This window comes from Amborella trichopoda, chromosome 7 (genome assembly GCF_054954075.1).
Source record: "Amborella trichopoda isolate Santa Cruz 75 chromosome 7, AtrichopodaSantaCruz75HAP2 v2.0, whole genome shotgun sequence".
NCBI lineage: Eukaryota > Viridiplantae > Streptophyta > Magnoliopsida > Amborellales > Amborellaceae > Amborella > Amborella trichopoda.
In genome coordinates this window covers 950,061-973,298 of record NC_142342.1, presented here as the reverse complement: position 1 = coordinate 973,298, position 23,238 = coordinate 950,061, and the positions used below count along the sequence as shown (strand labels likewise).

The window sequence follows — 23,238 nt, the reverse complement described above, 5'->3', positions numbered from 1 at the left end:
TGTAGATCGATAGATCTATGAAAACTTGAAAATCTTGAAAATTGACTGTCCAAAAATGTGTTATAAAATGTACTATTTCCAAAACTTGAAATCCAGTTTTTTCTTATATCTATGCATCTTGATGTCGAGATGATCAATTTGAAGATATTTGGGCACCAAAACAACATCTTCTAATGAAAATTTTGTGGTATACTCAAATTTGATTGTTTCGAGCCTCGGTTCTATATAAACTTTTCCCTATATAAATATGGTGATTTAAACAAAATGTGTAAAAAGGTTAGGGTCAGGCCCAGGGGCCCCTATAAAATGCTTTGGCCTATCAAGCCCGATCTAGGCCTTCGCTTGCGGTCCAAACCCGGCCCAAAACTGGGCCCATCCCCGAATGCTCACAGGCTGGGCCGGCTTTGTTAACTGCGTTGGCGCACATCATGTGGGTGCCTAATGGGTGCACACACACCATTCCAACGCTTCAGATTAGATCTGGGTCGAGAGCCACATATTAATTTTGTTTTTTACTTATAAAAAGAATTGTATCCACATTAAAATAGCAATAAAATAGCAACTAATAATGCATCTTCATTGGGTGTACACAATAAAATGACAACTAATAATTCAAATAAAACAATTGATCAAAATACCCTTAAATGTTTTTGGGGTATATTGGTCATTTTTATTTTAATGATTTCCTCTATTTATTATTGGGTGCCCAATAAAAATGCATTTACACCTCAAATTTCATGTGAATATAATTTGTAAAAAATAAAAATTTAAAAATGAAACCACTTTGTTGCCTTGGATGGGCTAGATCCAAAGTAAAGTGTTGCAAGGTGGTGGTGCACCCTCCAAAGCTGCACACGACGTGGATGCTACACCATCCCTTAGATTTTGTGGCGTGATGTTTAGAGCACCAAGGTTGCTCCACAATTGTCGTCTTGGAAAGTGTACCATGATCTAAAGGATTATGAAATAAATGTACCTTTCACCAAAAAAAAAAAAAAAAAGAAAAAAAAAAAAAAGGAAAAAATAAAGAAAGGAAGACTATGAAATAAATGTAAATGAAACAAGGAGTGGGTCAATAGAGCCATCCAAATAGAATTGAAATCCCAGCCTTATGCATGGGACTAGGATCATAACATATTTAGATTTATTGTCATTTCATTAATTTTATAGTATATGAAGCAAATCATCATCATTATCCTTCGAGCTTTTTCCAATTGTATAGGGTCGGCTACATGAATCATATATTACTACTGTTCATTGGAATAGAATTCATGATGGAGATGTGGAAAATATTTTGCGCTAGCAGCCAACCTAACATAACCCCCTCCTTTTTTATCCAGACTTGGGTTAGCCAGAGCAAATTTAGTATATAATGTAAATGAAATATCATATTTAAAAAATTATAAATATAGATTTATCTTTTTAAAAAATAACTTATCCCATTTAATCGATGGGGTTTGAAATTCCCTATTATCCTAGTTTTGTGCAAATCAACCTACATAATTTGATCCAAGGAGCTTAAAGTAAGAACAAAAAATCTTAGACCAATTAAACACACAAACGTATATACTTTTCTATGTTAAGTCGAGATTGAAAATTTAGGACAAATGTAACATGTGCAAAACCTAATGAACCGTTTGGATAGACCTATATCCTTGGTAGGGATGAAGTACAGTTGTGCTAAAATGGGTGGTGTGCCGGCTTGGTACGCCATTATTTGCGATTAACTCCAAAAACATAACCCCAAGTAAAACAACCCCAACAGCTGTATTCTAGCTTTAGCGGTTATAAAGATAAAAAGCTACTCAGCATCCAAAGCCAAAAAGAGATCGTTGATATATATAGATGGTTAACCAGATCCTCCATAACATCCAAACAGGCCCTTTATTGCTACCAAAACATCCAAACGGGGCCCAATTCTATGAACCCCATAGGAACAAGAGAAAATCGTCAGACAAGGCTCTTTTAGTGATACAACAAAATCCAAATGGTACCTAAGTTTATGTACTCTACAAGAACAAGAGAAAATCGAAACTTTCGCAACAGAACCTCAATCGTTAGAAAAATGCCGCCGATAGAGAGGCTCTGGCTTAGTGGTAAAATAAAAAAAGGAAAAAAAAAGAAGCAAACCTAAGCCTAGCTAATGTGAATCTTGGTGAATATTTACATAAAGGAATCTAATGACAAGTTATTGCAAGCCTTTTTTATTGCTACCAGGACATCCAAACAGGGTCTAAGTTTTTGAACTCAAGGGAAATTGGAACTTCCTAATTTCATGAGTTTTGTTGATCTTGTATTAAATTCAAAGCTAGGATATCTGAAAAGCATCAGTTAGGGCCGCGTCAGTTACAGCCCATTAATGGAATAAAAAGTTTTGGATAGGATTTGGACATGGGACTTTGGTAATACACCAGCCTCATCTTAACCAACCTAAGCCAAACCAGATACATGTGCCCTTGAACATGGATTATAGACTAGGGAAGGCCCATCGAACTTGAAGGGGAAAATTAAGGCCCGTCGTGGCTATCGGGCTTGAGATCTCATGTCTAAGCTAGGCCCATTTGTCGGGTCAAGCCTTGTCCAATTGAGCAGTTCCACCAGCCACCACTTGTCTTGGTTTGGATCGGATGGACCGGTGATGTGGATCAGCAGGAATCAGGAAAAACAACAATAAGATAAATAGAAACTAAAACTAAGGGTGCAAAATCAAATGATTCCAACAACTGTAGACAATCACCTGATTGCCCACCCATTGAATTCGATCTTGAACATGCAATTCCAATCCAAACATCAAGTTTTAAAACACTAATTTCAATTAATGATGGTGTCCCGAAGGATTTTGTATTTTAAAAGTCTTTAATATTCCTACATGCCTGAATTTTATTTATTGTTGGGTAATTCTGTGTAGAATAAAATACAGGCTCCTACTTAATTTTTCAAGTAGATTAGGAGTTCGATTTTTCTTTTTGGGTAATTCAGTGCGAAAGACAGGCCTCTTTTAAGTAGATTAGGAGTTAGGTATCAGTGGGGTGGAATTAGCGGTGGGAATGAGAATAAAAACCACAACATGGTAAATAAGATGTGGGTTGCTAATACCACGACCCAAGCTCTGAATTACCATCTACAATTTACCTATGACAACAAAATTATATCCTCCATAGGGACTACATTGTCTATTTGCTCCCTTAGGTAAATCATATCTAGGAGGATTTTTAGCGCCCCAAAATGGGGGGTTGTAACTTTTAATCTGGCGACCAAGTACCAACCTTAAATAAAAGCCTTTCCTTGAGAGTGAAAAGAAACATCCTAAAATTGAACACATAGGGTCCAATTTTTTTTAACAAATCATATATAAGAATTGAGAATCAAAGTAAATTTTTTAGATACAAAGTACGAAAAAGTGTTTATGATTTCCCCCTTAGACCTACCCCCAAACCTAAAATTGTAGATGGGGCCCTTACCACAAAATAATCGAGAGCCTCAAGTAAATGCAGAATCACATTAGCTAATTGGTGGTGCATGGCTGTCATCGACTCTTCGTAGCAAATCTTTTATATGGTATAGAACCGAGGCTCTAAACAATCAAATTAGAGCACATCTCAAAAATTTCATTAGAAGATCCTCATCATCTCAACATCAAGAGTTTTTTAAGCTTTAAATTTTACAATTATAGATGAAAATATATTTTAAGGCTATCACAAGGATTTCCAGTATTAAAACCACATTTCTCGATACTATTTGAAGGTATGCTCTATTTTGATTGTTTAGAGCCTCGGCTGTATATACAGCATGCTTGTTTTAATTGAAATCATTATGTGTCATGTATACAAAAAGGAAACATGTCATTAAGGCTTTTTCATCACCAGGTTAGTCGTGGCATCCTAACTACCTTATATTGAAACATATGCGTTGACGATTCCATTGGGCAAACAAAATTTTAGTAATTAGGTTGTTCTTCCTTCCACTTATTCAGGAGTAAAAAAATTCGACATTGGTCAGATTTTATATTCCCAAGTGATGGACTTTCAGAACACTACTTGTCAAAATATATGCCACTTAAATGTAGGGGTGGCAAAGAGTCGGGCTGGACGAACCTGGACCGGACCCAAAAATATTGTGGGACTTAGACTCGGACTCAAACGGATCCAGAATCCCCACACCAAGACCCAAACTGGACCCATCTTAAAAATCAAAATATTTATATATTTATAAATATATATGCATTATTTAAATGTTATAATTATAGATATAGGTATTAAAAATCAATTAATAAAATTTGGGTTGACTCTACATGGATTTGGATTGGACTTGACTAGTATTTGGGTCCAAGATTTGGATCCGATTCCCGAACCGGGTCCAAATTTTGCACCACCTGAGGTGGGTCTATTTGTCAAGTCTTAGGTCCATTGCCACCCCTACTTAAATGGCCACGACGCTTTATAAAAAAGAAAAAAAAGCCTTATTTTCCATCATTAACAAATTACTCCAATTCTTCAATGCTAATTGGGCCTTCCAAAAATGTGTTCAGACCAATGGTTTAAAAACCGGATCGGTGACCCGGATCGGGCTTTTCAAAAACCTATCCGGATCGGCGAATCGGCGATCCGGATCGGAATCGGTCAGAATAAAGCTTCAAAAAAATCCGAAAAAATTATTAAAATTCATTATAAATATTGGTTTTTAGGAATTCAATAAAAAATAAGGGTACTCCATTAAGAATTTTCATGTTTTTGAATGAATATGCGAATATTGATATGTTCTTTCCCTGCATGAACCGCCATTCAGCATTTAATTTACGGTATTTCGTGCTCATCCCTACACTGTTGCTGTTGGGACTCGATGTGTGAATTATATGGCTGGGATAGGGTGGCCTCAAAATCATCATCTCTCTCGTTTTCTCTTTGAATAATATGGATTAAAAAAAAAAAAAAACAAATTTTCAAAAAAATCGATCATGGATTAAAAAAAAAATCACAAATTTTCAAAAAATTCTATCATGGATTACAAAAAAAAAAATCGATCATGGATTAAACAAAAAAAATCACAAATTTTCAAAAAATTCAATCATGGATTACATAAAATTCGATCATGGATTACATAAAATTCGATCATGGATTACAAAAAAAAACAAACAAAAAAAACAAAAAATTCAATCGTGGATTACAAAAAAAGAAAAAAATAGTTCGATCATGGATTACAAAAAATTCAATCATGGATTACAAAAAACTCTATCATGGGTTACAAAAAAAGCAAAAAACAAAAAATTCAATCATGGATTAAAAAAAAACAAACAAACATTTCGATCATGGATTACAAAAAAAAAACAAACATTTCGATCATATATTACAAAACATTCGATCATGGATTACAAAAAATTCTATCATGGGTTACAAAAAAAAAAAAAAAAACAAAAAAATCGATCATGGATTACAAGAAAAGAAAACAAACATTTCGATCATGGATTACAAAAAATTCTATTATGGGTTACAAAAAACCAAAAAATTCGATCATGGATTACAAAAAAATCTATCATGGATTTCCAAAAAAAAAAAAAAAAAAAAAAAAAAATATCCGTACGGAATCGCCGATTCATTGTTCGGACTCGCGCGATTTCCGTACAGTGAATCGGCGATTCACTGTACAGAATCGTCCGGTTCTCTCTAGAACCGGACGATTTCCGATTTTTGGGCGATCCGGTTCCTTTTTCACTATTTTCGAGTCGAACCGGGCGAGTCCGGTTCGACTCGACGTTTTTTAAAACGCTGGTTCAGACCAACACTACATAGAGGGTGAATATTGTTCAAAAGAATAGGAGGGTTGTATAGAAGTGATGCGCATGCTTCAACAATGAATAATGTTCAAAGCAAAAATAAACAAAGAGACCATTATTTTCAATACAAGAATGTCATAATTATTCTTGTTTGACAAATTTCAAATCGAATGTTTGTGAGTGTGTCTTTCACTAGACTCAAGGACTAACAAAAAAAAAATTGAGCTTTGCAACACACATCAAGTCATCCAATTAGATATCTAATGGTTAGAAATAATTGTGACCTCCTTGTGTAAAAGACAAATGGCCTCATAGTAACAATCCCTTCTTCTTTTATTTTTTGACGAAGTTCAGAATTTATTGATATCAAAGCAGGTTACAATATAACATATCCAAAATCAGCAATCACCGGTGCAGTAAGAGAAGCACCCCTTTTAGCTAAAGAGTCTGCCAAATCATTGGCTTCCCTATACACATGAGCTAAGGATAAGGTCGAAGACGACATCAGCTGAAATATCTGAAACCCAATGGATTTAAGTTGCCAAGGAAAGTGTTGCTCTTTCATACACCATTTAATCACATTCAGCGAATCCCTTTCAATGATAACACCTGCCACTATACTTTTGGCTACTAGAATTTTCAGGGCATGAAAAATCGCACGAAGTTCCGCATGATTTGCCATAGTGATTCCACACAGGCCAACATATGCAGCTAAAACATTTCTTTGGCAATTACGTATTGCACCACCGTAGCCAGCTAGACCTGGATTGCCAAACGAGCTTGCATCAAAATTCAGCTTAAGCACTCCTAGATCAGGTGGCTTCCATCTAGTAGAAGGTCTAACTTTAGGCACATCCAACTGAAAAAGGTTAGAGAGATTAATAAAAACATCAACCTTGGATAAGCCCTTGCCTTCCTTGATGACAGCTAGGCATGACCAAATAGATATTTTAATATTATTTAATATCCTGTCAAAACAACAGGCTATCCCTTCAAAGGTTATTCGATTTCTATCCAACCATACTTCCCATAGAATAACAACGTGAAGGATCTTCCAAATAGAGTTCCCAATTTTTGGTAAAGGCACTTCCAATTGAGTGATCAAATCCAACACATGTTGCGGTAAGGTTAGGTTTATCCCCAGCAATTGAAAGCATCACCACCAAATTTTGGATATAAATGAACAATGGATAATAGGTACACCCCACTCTCACTATCTTCCTTGCACATCAAGCAAACATTAGTGATGTACTTCCCTCTTTTAATCAGATTGTCAACTTTTAGAAGTTTATCTTGGGCCGCCTGGTTAGGTGCCTCGATCTCACCCTCCGAATCTGGATGATTGAGTAGCACGTGTCTCGTCAGGGGAGACTCGAGACGTTTTGAGATCGCTTTCTCGGGAACCTCGTTCGAGAACAAGGGCAGGTATTACCAACCGATGAGAGAGGAATTTAAGATGGGTTCGGGACTTACTCGGGTTGGCTTGTGTGGATGCCCTCTTAGATCACGAAGAAAGCCCCCCAGTCATAAAACTGGTTCGAAATTGCCTCCCTTGGCTTGTATTCGCCTGTTTTTTTACTGAAGCGTACCAGTCGTTTTCTTCTCTCTCATCATTCTCTCCAAGACGCACCCACGAGCTTAAGCAAAAAGGACGTCTTTATTGAATATTTAAAAATCAACCCCAAGGGATTTTACAATTTGGCTTTACGTGCTTATATAGAATTGAGCCCAAATATGGGTGGACGCCCAAAAACTACCTAGAATTGAATATAATTACAATTTAATTAAATTAAAATAAATTCTAAAAATGAGTGTAAAATGACTATTTTGCCCCTGCATAACAATGTGTGGAATCTCAAAATAGTCCATACTGCTGTCCGAGAACTTGCGTGATCTTCCACGACTGATCCGAGGTTATTCTGATACCAACTTTGAGTCATGAATTACGTTTTTAAGCATAATCATAAAACTTGAAATTTGTTTGAATATTGAAAACTTTGAATCGATTGTGTGCTCGTTTCTTAATGTTTGTCTTCACTTTCTTAGTTGAATCACACTGAATATGCCATCATGATCACGTTGCAATAAACGCAACTCAATTTTGTGTCTGGATAAATATTTCGTCATCTTGAGTTTTTAGCCGAAATATTGAAATCTGGCAGCCATAATTTACAACAGCTTTGATACCTCCGTGTGTGAAATCCAATCATTCATCTTGTACGGAGTTCATACCAGAGATAGCCACAGACCTCACGCGCATAATGCAATTGGTTTCGTACCGATCGGGTACGCGAGCATTGTGATTTGGCCACCGGAGTGGGGAGTGCTGCTACTGAATTTTTTGCAACTTTCTTCATGTATTAGTAATTTCTCTCTAGTTTTTTTTCTTGCTCGGGCATTGTCACAAGGCGTACCATATATCGAAACGCTCGTCTTGATGAGACGAACAAGCTCACAAATTTTGAGAGCAATCAAACTTGAAACGAGTGAGATATAGACTTCGAAAGTCACTGCTTGTGACTGTAAAAACAACCACCATTAATGGTGTTTTGGTGCAGGGTGGCCACACGAGAATAGTGTGCGGCTTACGCCTTTTGGTATTTTATCCCTAACTTTGTCCTAGAGTGCACGCTTAAGTCGAAACTTGACCCATAGGGGTTTTCGACTGTTCCGAATTCAATGGCGGTGGTCCCACAGCTGTTTGACGCACAAAAAATATAGTTTTAGTTACGAGATCCATTTCAGGGTGCTAGAGGCCGATTTTGCCAAAATTGTTTATTTGTGTTTACTACTTTAGACATATTTGATTGCAATGAAACTTGGTAGGTGGAATTTTGGAATGCTAGTGAAGATCTTGACTGATTCTGGAGCCATTATGAGATTGTTGAAATTTCCACCGTTTTGTAGGCTTTATTGACCTGCTTCCTCTTTATTCCGCATCGAGGATTAAGGTGCTGAAAAATGTGTTCGAACATTGCCAACCAAAGAAAGACTTGTACTCTATGTGGAATAGGCCAATTCTATATTTGCTTTATCTTCGGAAGAGACCAACGCACTATGTCAAATAAAAGTAATATATAGACCAACTTAACAAAGAACTAACTATCATTTTCAATTTCCCATACCACTTCATCATCATCATGCTGCCTAATGAAAGGTTGCTCAAGCTCTTGTAGCAGATTAAGAAGCGGAAGAAAGAGATAACTCTGAAGCCTGTCATAAGGGAAAGTGATATTCCATAAGCCCTGTCGCTTCTAACTTCGACCAAGTCTGCCATACTTTAAAGGTTCATTTCTCAGACATACTTTAAAGGTTTATTTCCCAACCATTTGTGATGCCAAAAGGAAACCGCGGATCCCGAACCAGGCAGCCATCGGACATTGCGGTCTAAAATCTATTTGAGGTCATAAATATCTTTCTAAAGAAGGGAGGTGCTCTCCCTTCCCTCTCATCTTTTCAACCACATCCCAAATCCATCCACTCCGTACTTTGATAGCAGTACTTTATACCAAAGGTGCTCTTTGTAAGTGAGACTCTGCCACCACCACTTACACAGTAGTGTAACGTCCATAAGCAGCAATCTTCTCACCCCTAGGTCTCCTCCTCTATTCGGTGTGCAAACCTTATCCCACCAAATAAGGTGGTATTTTCTTTCTTCTTCAAATGAGCCCTATAGAAAGTTACGCATCATACATTTAATATGCCTAGCATAAGGGACATTTGTAAATAGGGATATTTGCTAAGCAGGAATTTAACAAGGTGACTCTGCCCCCCAAAGATAAGTACTTAGGCTTCTAAAGGTCTGGTTTAACTTGCACCTTTTGTATGACACTGTCCCACACAACAATGGGTAGGCACCCATCGAAGATTGGCAGGCCTAAATATTTGAAAGGGAATTTGTCCGCTCTAAATGCTAGATCTCTAACTAGCTCCTCTTCACAATTCACCCCAATCATTGCCGTTTTTCTAAAATTAACTTTCAGCCCCATTAACACTTCACAACAAATCAAAAATCTCCCAAACTTATCAATTTGCTCCTTATCAACATCGAGAAGTGTGTTCCCTTGTCGCAAAGATCATGAGGGAACACATCTTGAGGGGCTTTCTGCCCGCCCCCGAGAGGGAAAAAAAAGAAGGAAACGTATAAAAAGGAGGGAACAACTATCAAAATGAAAAAGTAAAGATTACATATGTTATGTTCCTGCAAGAGCAATAATGTACATCTACTTCCCCGGTTAGAAGACCTACTCTGGGGAACCTTTTCAATATAAAAGATTTTGAGAACCATATAATATTCACTAGACAACTATTTTCAAAATAAAAAAGATGGACTTTGAGTTTTCTAACACCTAGAACTTACCCCTAAAAAAAACTTGGGCATTCTCTCTTCAATATCGAGACATTAAATTTTCAAGTGCATATGGAGTACAATTTGTTTTATTTTGTTTTTTGAGAAAATTTGACCAATTAAAATTTATTTTGTTTTATTTAGTTTTTCTTTTTCTTTTGTCTTTATTTAATGAGGTTAACATATTAGTTACAGAGGTTATATCCCTAAATTTTGAGGATCTAAAATTACTCACTCAATGAGTTTTACCCAAAAGAGTAAATAGACAGTATACTCCCAGTAGAGTATACATTTTTCTCTAAAATTTGAAGGAAAATGGGAGAGTAATAGCGGGGAATTTAATATATGAAATGGATGCCCTCCATCTCTATCGCTTTCTGTCTCTCAACTATTGGGCATGTCTGTTTTTGTAACTTGCATTGGCATCATCCTCATTTGTACAATGTTCATCTTTTAAATGCTGAGAGACAACACAAGCTTGGTAAAAATTACTAATCAAATCTGGGCATAATAAGAAAGACAAATAATGATTTGAATAACCAAACACTCATTTCAATTCTCTTAAAATTTTGAAATGCCAACAAAAAAAGATGAATGAAAAAACACATGTCAAGGTAGTATCTGATCCAGGTACAGGAAAAGCCAGCAATGCTTTCATCAGTCTATCTATCCAAATTTTTTATAATCAAGATTTTGTTATGTCAAATATACACTAATTTGGAGTGCTTGTGTGACACGTGCAAATGTGCAATTTGCATTAGGTGATAATCTTCTTTAGATTTATAGATACAATATTACGGTGTTATGCCCCATCCATTTTAGTCGGACAATATAGATTTACCACGTCTTTAAAATTGTATTAAAAGCAAACATTTTTTTTTAACACAATGTCAATGTTTCTTAACTCAGTAATGTCTAATTGATAATGTCCAATCAAAACGGGTGGTGCACATTAGTATAACCTTATTTCTACGAGTAAAATTATTGCGTTATATAACTTAGGGATTGTATACTATGAGATAATTTATCTTTAGTACAAAAACATCACAATTAATCCTAACCATTAGATATCCAATTAGATGACTTGAGATATGTCACGAAGTTCAAATACACTTACAATCTTTTGATTTGGAATTTGATGGACAAAAATAGTTATGACCTTCTTAAACTAAAAGTAAATGGCCCTTTTGTATAATCCAAGTAAATACTTACTGCACTATAGTCCATATTCCATAGTGATTCATCACGACGCACCTTACCAAAATACGGACTCGGGATCGAGATGATTCGATGGATTGGGACGGATCAATATTTAAACGAGTTTTAATGCGACTATAAATTGGCGAGAGCCCTAGGGCCTTTTGTTCTCTGGTTCCTCCGAAGCTCTCTCTCTCTAGGTTCGTAAGGAGCTCGGAGCTCGCTATCTGGTACTCTCTCTCTAGTATTAGAAGGTGCTCGCCACCTGGTACACTCTATCTACATCTCTCTCGTGTTACTTCTTTCTCTCTCCTCCCTTACTTTCTCTTTCTAAGTACTTCCCCCTCTGTCTCTCTCTACATGCTTCTCTCTATCTCTCCTCCATTCCTCCATCTCAATAGAATTCCTACATTTCCTCCGAAACCCTGACCAAAAATTATTTTGCAGAGATTCGCCATGCCTCCAAAATTTGATCCGTCTCAGGTGGTGGATGTCTATGTTCGAGTCACAGGTGGTGAAGTTGGAGCTGCTTCTTCTCTGGCCCCAAAGATCGGGCCGTTAGGGCTTTCTCCAAAGAAGATCGGAGAAGACATTGCAAAGGAAACAGCAAAGGACTGGAAGGGCCTTAGGGTTACAGTGAAGCTCACTGTTCAGAATCGTCAGGCTAAGGTCTCAGTGGTGCCCAGTGCTGCTGCTTTGGTTATAAAGGCTCTCAAGGAACCAGAGAGAGACAGGAAGAAGACCAAGAATATCAAACATTCTGGGAATGTTTCTTTGGATGATGTTATTGAGATTGCTAGGGTTATGAAGCCTAGATCCATGGCCAAGGATTTAACCGGGACTGTTAAGGAGATTCTTGGTACTTGTGTTTCGGTTGGGTGCACGGTTGATGGTAAGGATCCAAAGGATTTGCAGAAGGAGATCTCAGATGGTGATGTTGAGGTTCCTCTTGATTAAGGTATGGAATTTTTTAAAATATATTTTGTTATTTCAAAGTTTTTAATATCTCATTGTGTTTGCTATTATTATTGGCATTTGTTTGATCCTCTAAATTTATTTATTTTTGCCTGTTTTTGATACTGGAGGGAGATATGGGTTTTGAGATTGTGGATTTGTCATGGGATGGTGAATGTGTGATGTTAAAATGTCTAGAGTGGGATTGATTCTCAAAAAGAAAATGTCTGGAGTGGGATTGTTAGAATACTGAATTCATTTTTGGGCTGACTAATTTCTAGGATGATTAATTATGGTAAATCCATTCCAAGTTAATTATTGAATGATGATATTTGTTAGGGTGATTGATTGTATATTTCATTGGTATTGATTGGGTTCAAGGCAATCTCTCTAGTTTGTGTGATAATACATCTTTTGAGAGTAACTGAGTGCTTTATGCTCTCTTAATGGTTTTTTTTCTTGATTCGCCTGTTGTTTTTTACTGGTCCTTTGAAATATTTATGGACTATTGTTGAAGACAAGAATAGAGTAACACCACAGCAGTGTCAAGATACGAACGCAATATAAAAAATAGTAGTAAATGGTAATTCTAATTAACTCTAAAGTTGCTTATTGGATGTCAATCAAAACCATTCTTGCAAGCCTGTAACTTCTGCCCTTCCCCATGGCTTCAATAGAAATGACAACGATCTTATTATTGTTGTGCTTTATGAAATACTGATAAGTTTGGGTCTTACCTTTTTAAAGGCATCTTGTCTCATGTTCTTGTTTTTGGGTCATGATGCTCATTCTCAGTAATTTTATAACGTATCCTTTGGCCTTAATCGTATTCGTTTCAACTTTCAGTGATTGGTTCTATTTGGAACCCAAACAATATAGAACCGCACCTAATATTTGTTGAGTTATAGTTCTCTTTTTGATTGCATGATAGACTCCCCAGCAGTTCCTGTGAATTTTTATATCTAAACAAATCAATCTTCCCAACTTTAAATGAGTGACATGCAATTATTCAGGCTATTACAAGAAACAAGATTTTATTCCTTGAAATCAGTGTTCCTCTGACACCTCATCGTTTTGACCGGTGTTGTGTGTTGACTCATGTCAACACCTAGACATGTCTCGACACTTCCTAAAACTGGTCCAGCACATTGTTCATACGTTTCAAGGTGTTGGGGCTCTGACAAACATATGGAGTGTCTTGTGTGTTTTATTTAAAAAGTAAATGTTGGTCATGGGTTTGAGTCACAACCTATTGTTGTGGGGCAAAACACCGCCACTCTCTTCCATGAGACAATGTGTAGAATAGAGAAAGGTATATTATGGATATATCTCAAAATAAGCGTTCTTTTGAAAAATAAAAAGTGTAATTCAATTTTAAATTTTCTTGCAACATGGTCATTCTCATTTTGTATCTTTACTTTTTGTTTAGATTTTTATTTATAATTTCATAGGACTTATAGATACTTAAGAGTTTCATTAAAATAGTTGTTATTTAAGAGCAATGTAGGTTGTGGTTGGAATTCACACCCTTTTAAGAAAGAGGCCCAACGTGCCACCACACTACTATATGTTACAATTTGAGAAACAATTGCAAATTCATATGCATCAAAATGAATATTATATTGAAAAAATGAAGAAGTAAATATAAATAAATATGAAGTTTTCTTTTGTCAATCTCTTCTCAAATATTTACATTTTTCATAAATTTTGTAATTTTATATATTTCATTAAGAAATACTTGTATGGACATGTGTGGTACTGGCTTTTTGGTTTAATGTACTATACACCTTAGAAATGCAGTGGCAGTTTCTATATGTCATCATGCAAATATTGATTATAATGTAAGCATCCAACTACATCAATAGAACTATTGGATGAAAACGCACGCCTTTTTGCTCAGTTATCAAATATTGATTATACTGTAAGCATCCAACTACATCAATAGAACTATTGGATGAAAACGCACACCTTTTTGCTCAGTTATCAAATATTGATTATACTGTAAGTATCCAACTACATCAATAGAACTATTGGATGAAAACGCACACCTTTTTTCACAGTTATCTTAAAGTTATTGAGCATCATGCAATCCAAAGGTAACATTGGTTTTCTTAGATTACTCACTTGTCACGACAAACTTAGCCTAACAACAAAGTATATCTACGATCTTGTCAAAGTTGGGATATAGGGCTCCATATTAGCCTCCATACATATTTAGGATATATTTATGATTCCAACTAGGGCTCTGAAGTTATGATGATTTTGTGTGATTTCTTATTAAATGTAAGAGAGCTAAGATGTGAATGGTTTTTGTTGCTCATGTGTTCTCTCTCTTACACACCCATATTTAGTCCTCAGATATTATTATTTTTTGGGCCTTTTATTACTATCTTGTGCAAAGTTAGAAGAGGCGTCCGCCTTGCCACCTAGGTGGTCCTACTAGTTGGACAAAGGGCATCTCCGCATGCATTAGGGATAATATGGGGTACTAAGGTGGTGGGGACTAGTCGCCCGACTAGGTGGCCAAGGCACTGACTAGGCGGCTACTTCCAGGAGGGCGTGAGGGCGCCTAGGCGCCGCCTTTTATCCTTGCAGGACTTGGAGGAAAAAATCGTCAATGGAGGGTAGAAAATGTAATTTCCACCTCTAAAAAGTGACGAAAGGGTTTTGAGGGGCATTGTAAACCCCGAAGACGTATTTTGGTTGAGTGAGAGATAGAAAAGCACCCCAACAACAATTTATTTTTTTTTGTTATTTTTTGAAGATCCAAAATTCTCTGTAAGTTTTCGATTTCTTGCGAAATGGAAAATCCATCAATCTCATACTTTTTGTGGGTCGATTTGGTTGTAATAGAAGAATTTTGGCTCTTCTGGGGTATCGATTCAAGTCAAGATCTTATGCATATAAAAAAGGTTCGTATATTTCAATTTTTTGGTTTATGGTTTATATGATATTTATGAATATTTGCTTTACTGGTTTTTTGCCTGTTCTTCTTTGGTTTTTCGTTGCAATAGTTCTAAAAAACTAAAGTTTCCGAGATAATTTAGAGGCAACCAAACTCCTCTTAATAGCTCCCCTGGGGACTAGATCCCTAATTTTCCTAGAAGGCTGCCTTGTGAGCTAGGCGCCTGCCTAGGCAGCCAGCACCCTTGGCTGACTAGGTGCCCGCCTCCGCTTTTCTGAACATTGATCTTGTGCACAGCCATTGCTCGCTCAACCATATAAGTAGGGCAATTTTTATGTCCTGAAAATTTTCACTTTATCTTTGATTCACTGTGTGATTATTTCCAAAAAAAAAGAAAATTGATATGGAGTTCTTAAAACTCTAGATCTTGCTAGGGGAGTTGTTTCGAGCAATTTTCGAGTTTCATATCAGATTTTATTCCTTTGAAATTTCATCTCAGAATTTGATTTGAGAATTTTTAGGTCCATCAAGTCTCTCTCACCGGGTGTCTTGGCTGCTGGACCATATGTACAAGTTGGTACCATGGGATCTAATACTATCTCACAGTTCTATGAAAATTAGCTTTCTCTTGATGGGCTAGAAAGCTCAAAAATGTTGGGGAATATGTAGATAATTATGGGGCAAAATAGTCTTTAATCCACATATTATCTATCCAAATGGTGTGGCAAGGTTAAAAGGGGATTCTGGGCAAAGTTGGTATGCATCTCATACCCAAATGCCCCGATGCCATGCCTTCATATGGAACTCTCAAACCTGTCATTTATGTCGCTTTTATGCTAGGTACTTCTTGCAAAACTACTATTTTGTAATATTGCTAGATGTGTTTATTTGTGTGGAAAATTTAATAGTTAATTTTATTTTCTTGCAATGTTACATCTTTATATTTTGTAGAATATAAGGTTTTGTTTGGGTGTTCACGCTATCATTGATAATTCACTGTTTCAATAAAATTAATCCCGATAACAAATTATCTGTTGATCGGCAGTGTCCATAAATTAGCCAAGATAAAACTTATAGAGAATTTTACATATAAGTTTATGTTTTTGGAAAGCTCTTTTTACTTTGTATCTTTTTGAAAAGCTGTTTTAGTAGTATTGGTCCTTGGTCGTTATAAAAATTCCTCATCATTTGCATAGTGTTCTGATCTTCTTATGATGTTAATGATCTGTATCATGGAAAATAATGTTATTTGAACCAGGCCTCCAGATGTCTTGTATTACAAAATAAGAAGGATTTAAATTACGAGGACTTATTTGATTTCTTTTTTATTGATAAAGAAATCAAAGATTGGCACATGAAACACATTTGCAATTAAGGTAATGTGTCAATATTACAGAATTTAGTAATCAGTGATTATGCTTTTCAATAGAAAAACAAGTGATTAAGTATTTTCAGCTTAAAATAAAGAACTTCAAAGTAAGTGGATTCTATAGCAATATCTTGTCATGTGTTTAAGATATGCCAGAATTGGCAATCTAATCAGGCTTTAAATAGATGAATGGCAAGATTATAGTTGTCGTAATAATAATTAGAGTCTTGGGAGGTGCCATGGAAACAACAGCATCAGCTAAAGTTCTCCTCCCAGAAAATCTCCTATTCCCTGACAAATAATGCAGGGTGCTCAAATGACTTAAAGATTGATTCCTTAGCTACTATGCCTTTTCATCTTAATAATGACTGCATAATTGGAACCAAGCTAAGGTTGTCATAGCGAAGAATTTGCTAATTTGAAATATCATGATTCAGGTTTATGATCATCAAAAAATTTAAATGGACGTTATTTTTCTTGAAAACTATGATTTGGGTCATATAAAGCTGCTTGCCTATATCATACTGTAATTTGTCAATTTGTGAGCACACTTATATTGCTTTACTTTGAGGCCTTTTGATTCTTGTTCTAATTGAAAACATAAAAACCTTGGCACCATTTCCATGAGACTACAATGAACTTAAATAATGCCCAATTTCGGCCATAGTTGTGGAGTTCTTCAAAATTATATATATAGTCTGAATTTTTTATGAAAAATTACTTGTATGGACGTGTTGGGATGTGTTTTTTTTATGGCGAAATGCTAGGCACTTGAGACACCTATTAGATGTGACACCATGTTTGTATCCATTTAACACTGCTTGAAAGGCTATCATGAGACATCTATTGCTTCAAGGCATGAGACCATTTTGATCGATGTAACACTGCTTGAAAGGCTACCACTAGACATGTAGGTGCTTCAACAACCCTAAAGTCCTAGCATATGCCTACACAAGTTAGCAGTAATTTTTGACATTTTTACCCTCAGTATGAATTTTACCGCTGGTTTGGCTCCAAATGGAAATGAATTTGCATCTTAAGAAAAAATGCAGATGTTGGGTGGTTGGATTTTTATGACTGTATTTATTGTGCTTGGCGGTAGTTTGACTGCCAGTACCCCTTCCCCAAATCCATTCAAGCTGTACGTCTGAAAGAGAATAAATATTCTTCTCCAGTTTCTCCCTCTCTAAAACAGGAGCTATTCTGGCTAGATCTGGACTTCACAGTGAAGGAGTTGATTGACCTTTTGCAGCAAGATTTGGTGCCGGAATAGACTTTCATCTTCTCCTAAGGTCCAATGCAAGCATATTTGGAATATACATTTTAACTGTAAATCATTTCCTCTTAGCCATCATCTGCAGCCCGCTAGTTTTTCCTCTCTCTCCAAGTCCATTAAACCAAGTTTGTGTTAATCCATCTCAGAGAGCCACTCTTTTCTATATCTAAACAGGGCTCGAGTTACACCCCAAAATTTTCTATGGATAGGTTGCAGAATCACATGAATTCCTATTTCCCATTTCTCTGTAATGCAATGCTTCTAAAAATGGCAGGTGAATATTCAAGCATCTTATGCAATAAAAATGGCAGGTGAATATTCAAGCATCTTATGCAACGATTAAAACCTATCTCATTTTAAGTACTTAAAAAAAAAAACATCTCAAATTTTAATTTACTTTCAAGTTTCAAGTATCTAAACTTTGAAAACCAATAAAAGCTGCGAGTATCTCCCCAAAATGGATGGCCTTGGAGTTCTGATGACTCAGTTCATGATGCCCCTACCTTCAAGGAGAGATTCTCACCGATTCAAGATTTTTTCGCCAGTTTACCCTTTTTGGACCAATTCACCCTGGCCCTGACCTCCCTAGTTTACGATTCACCATCCATTTGCTATAAGAAGGCAAGGGGCTCTATCGTATTATCAATTACAGTATTGCTTGAAATAAGGTTTTTTTTGTTTTTAAGGATATGGAGTTCTTAACCTGAAGCTCCTGTAAAATAAGGGTTTTTGTTTCTCTTTATGGATATGGAGATCTCTCCTCAAATCCCCTGTAAAGATAGGGAGAGAGCGGAGCCAAGAGAAAATCAGGTAGCTCATACTGTTCATCTCAGTCTCTGCCCTGCCTTCTTCCTCTGAGCTCCATCGCTCTCTCTATCTCTCTCTCTCTCTTAATTACATGATCGCCTTGGCTGCAGAGAGAGAGAGAGAGAGATCTTGGTGATGAGTGACTTTTGCAAGTGGGAAAAAAAAGAGTAGTACCTCCTTGTTTTTGTTTTTTGTTTTTTTGGCTCCATTTGTGGTTTAACCTTGGATTCGTGAGTCAACTTTCACTTAAGGGAAAATTTCTCCGTACCCCATGTTTTTGTTACCCATTTCTTGGAGACTCAAGTATTCAAAATATGTATGGTGGCATAGGGTCTTAATCTTTTATATCCTCCAACCTCCTGGACCTTTTTGACCATATGTTATTGACCTAAACACATGTTGAAATGACACCCTTCTAAAAAAGCCTAAATGTCCCGTTAATGTCGCTCTATCTCTCTTTCAAAGCTCCATCTCTCTCTAAGACACATCTCTCTCTCGCCTCTCTCTCTTTGTCTCGAAAGCAAATCAATTCAATCTCTCTCTCTCTAAAACAAATCAATTCGATCTCTCTCTCTCTCTCTCACCTCATCTAATATTCGAGCGGATGGATTTGAGGCTTAATAGCTTTGAGTTTCTCTCTCATCTTACCATTGAAAATTCAGGGGAAGCATCAACAAACCAAGATACGACACTCCAAAGCAGCATTAGTACGATTGAGAATTCCTGTATAAATGCAATTGAGAATTCTGGTTTGAATCATTTCAGCAAGCTCTCGGAACCCGTTATTGATCCTATTCTCTCCTCCCCATTAGAGACGCAATCCAAACATCCCTTTTATCTCGCAAATGGAGACACGCCTGGGCTTCATTCCTTGTTTGAATATAGACAATTATACTCTGGAGCATGTAAGGAAAGTTTATCATGGAGATCCAGGCACTTTTACCAGATTTTTGTGGCTCATGAAACGAGTCTTCTTGTTTCGCTTGAACCTGTTGAGAGTTGTAAGATAGAGGTTGACCTCCAGCAATGGGGTTTTCTGTTGGACCTTTGGATCAATTACTTTAAAGAGAGAGGTTTGCCTGAACTTGTTCTAGGGCATTTTGGGGGCTCTTTTTATGGAGAGTTGTATGAGGTGCCTTTCTGTGTATTTGATTGTGGTTCATTGAGATTGTTGAAGATAACCAATAACAGGCTAGAGGTTCCAGCTTGCTTTAATGGCTTTCCCCATATACAAACTGTTAAGTTCAAAAAACTGTGATCTTGGTGATAACCTGCTTCAAGGTATTGCTTCCAATTCTCCACGACTTGAGACCTTAACACTCTATTATCGTAAATTGTTCACTTTCAATGGCTTAAGGGTGTTAAAGAGAGACGTCTTTTGAGAGAGAGAGAGAGAGATGCTGACAGGACATTTAGGTTTTGTTAAAAGGGTGCTATTTCATCATTTGTTTGGGTCAATAGTATATGGTCAAAAGGGTCCGGGGGTTGGAGGTTGGAGGATAGAAAAGATTGAGACTTTATACTGCCATAAATATTTTGAATCCTTGGGTCTCCTGAGAAATGGGTACCAAAAATGGGGGCACGGAGAAATTTCCCTGCATTTAACTTGGGCATCCACACATGCACCAACTTTTGTGTTGGTGTTGTGTTTAGTGTGGGTGCCTGCTGTGGGGACACTTCAATGTTCATGCTAGGGTAAAATTATCCCCCCCCCAAAAAAATACAGTTAACTTCTCTAAACATCTTGGACTATTGGGTTTCTGGAGTTGTGCATCTTTTAGAAGTATCTTTGGCATTGATTTCGTTGTCCCAATTATTAATCTTACGGGCTCTACATGTGATATTTTGGGAAAATTGCCCTGAAAAAATCTGTGTACAAAATCCTCACTTCCTGAATCCTAGTGTCAAGTATTGATGCTATAACATGACTGCCATGGAGCAAAGAAGTGGTGAAAACGAAGAGAATAATGTTGTGTATTAACAGTAAAAACTTGTAGATTTTTGGATAGAAAATTGTTTTCATGATATAGAGTTCTATTAGTTGGAGCCTTTGTTGATTTGATATATGTTTTTAATATTTTGCATTGCGTACTGCTTTTTATTTGATCAAAGGCGTATCTTGTGTTGCAATAAAATTTGTGGTAGTTATAGCTACGATGAATGGATATCTGTGTTACTTAAAAGCTTTAGAATGATTTTTTCTTTCTAGGAAAAAGATATTTTCCTTTCCTTTTGTTTCCTTTCCCTTATATAGACAGCATATTGCATGTGCCCTGTGATGATTACTGTTCTTATACTCCCTTGGTCATCCACCATCCATCCATTGGTGTACTTTCAGTTCAGACATGATGCAGTTGAGCGTATTAGTCTCTCAAATTGTCCTTGCTCATCCCCATCAAGGCATGGAATATTTACCCACTTAAAAATTCCTTTTCTAACTTAGAATTTATACTTTGATATTTAAATTGTTTTGGAGGTGTATAATAAAAGTAATGTTCTAATGGGTTGAAGTGAGTACGAGTAAGAAAATTTTTTAGCAAATGAATGTGATCAAAGTACTGACTGCCTGATTCTTTGGGAAAGACAAATGTCTCCTATTTTCCTTGTCCAAATTAGTGTTTAGAAAAATCTTCTTGCATTAGGACCCTTGCGAGTCCTGTGGAAATATCACGAGACTCACCAGAGTCTGCCACTTTTCAGTCCTTAACATGGTCTACAATAAATTTTGATGAGTCTATTTGAGAGCAATGGAGCCAAATGAGTCCACAGGCCAAGTCTGGGTTTTGTAAAATTGGTCCAAATATAATTATTCAATATTTATTGGGTAACTATAGTTGTGTCTTAGGGGGATTAGAACTTGCCATGGTTTATGCTTTATCTCATGGTTGGCTTTGGGCATTATGGTTAACATTCAAGGGAAAATAGTTGGTTTTTAGGGTTAGAAGCCTTGCCGTTTCCCATTCTTGCGTCCTTTAAGTAGATATAATTTATGTCCTTTTGTATTTTAATGGGATTAGACCATGATTCATTTATGCATTATCCTAGGTCCTTCAGGCGGTGGAGTTGTCATCTTTATTTTGTCATCCATTACCTCTCCATACCATTCCTGTAACATCCTTGGCCCTAATACCGATTTGCAGTTTAATTTATCAGCAGAGAACCTCTGCAGCCAGGTGACAAATGTAATGCAGTAGTCAGAACTAACAATCCAAAGCTGTAGCTATGAAAGGGTGCTTAAAAATCAGATTCATTGTGAACATTCATCACTTAGACTGAAGTTGCTCTCCATTTAGTATTGATTTCCTGAAATGGGGTGGTTCTTTTCTGGGTTCTTGTGGAGTTTAGTGAGCATGATTCTGCATTTGTGTTTTGTGTGTGTGTGTGTGTGTGTGTGTGTGAGAGAGAGAGAGAGAGAGAGAGAGAGAGAGAGAGAGATCATAGGCATAAGAAGAGGAAAAAATAAATTTCAATATCTTGAAATTCTTTTACTTTGGAATATGATCTTGTGGCATAGATGTCTGAATCTTATTTGTGAAACTGAAACCACCGCACACTCTTTTTTGCAGGAGGGCATGCGGCACTAATGATTTCACTTGAGTTCTTTATCATTACTCAGTGGGAATGGCCTGGTGGATTTGAGCTTGGTTTCAGCTTTACAACCACCTGGTATTTTGATAGAAATGACTTTGATAAGTCTCATTTTGTTTTTTGTTTTTTGTTTTTTGTTTTTTTTCTAGAATAGATATGGTCCAGTATTAACTTCCTGTGATCCAATGCTTGATCCATTTTTGGTATATGTTAGTGACTTGATTGTTGTGAGGATTCCTCGCAATGGGATTTTTGAAAACCCTGATGGGATCAGGAAAAACGTGTTATTTATAATCACAGTTACTGTAGAGATGCATGATTTTAGCTAATGACTCCACTTTTTTGTGGCTGAAATTTTCTGTCAAGGTGTTTTTTTTTGGGTCTTCATTGAGAAACCAGTTCTGTTACATGTTAGTAGATGCTTTTTCGATGGTTAGAGGATAAAGTACAGTAGGATTGGGGATTCTCTTAAGTATGTTTGAAGGGGAATGGGATTGAAACGCATTATTGATTTATTTTGATAAATCACTCATATTTCTAACTGTGAACTTGCACATTTGATATGGGTGAAATGCTCTACCGTGGTGTGTGTGTATATTGTTTTTGAGGAAGTTAACTTTGTATTGAACGGAAGGATGTACACATAGACCAGTATATAGAAAACCACCGAGATGGTGGGCTATGTCCAAAAAATTCTATACTTCCACTGTAAAACTTGTAAAAGTTGCGAGAGAGGCATCACCGATGCCTGCTGGACCTAAAAGGAAGATAAGGGTTTCGTCATTGTGGGTTCTAAGCAATCCTCCTAAACTAGCGGGGTCTATGTTGCCCAAAGAGCTGCCATCAGAATTTAGTTTGATGGCACCAAGATGGGATGTTCGCCACAGGGACTACCTTAGGATAGCATACGGGGAGGAGCAAATGATATGGTGCCACCGGTTCAGAAAGTCCAAGGAGTAGTGGCGAAGTTTTTGAGGCCCATCCATGTAACAATGGTGGAGCTAATACCCTGAATGATAGTGGG

At 36.7% G+C, this 23,238-nt stretch overlaps 1 protein-coding gene across 3 annotated transcripts; it reads left to right on the top strand.

Moving 5' to 3' along the window:
* The first annotated feature begins 11,481 nt into the window (after window positions 1-11,481).
* On the top strand, window positions 11,482-22,568 carry LOC18995771 (large ribosomal subunit protein uL11). Of its 3 annotated transcripts, none has more exons than XM_011625960.3 (3): window positions 11,482-11,545; window positions 11,763-12,273; window positions 22,193-22,568. In XM_011625960.3, exon 2 carries the CDS (start codon window positions 11,772-11,774, stop codon window positions 12,270-12,272), a length of 501 nt encoding a protein of 166 aa, XP_011624262.1. In that variant the 5' UTR covers window positions 11,482-11,545; window positions 11,763-11,771; the 3' UTR covers window position 12,273; window positions 22,193-22,568. The 3 variants fall into 3 exon arrangements, with proteins under 3 accessions (XP_011624262.1, XP_011624261.1, XP_006846773.1); XM_011625959.3 differs by having other exon boundaries at window positions 11,482-11,569; XM_006846710.4 differs by having other exon boundaries at window positions 11,482-11,583.
* The last annotated feature ends 670 nt before the right edge of the window (window positions 22,569-23,238 follow it).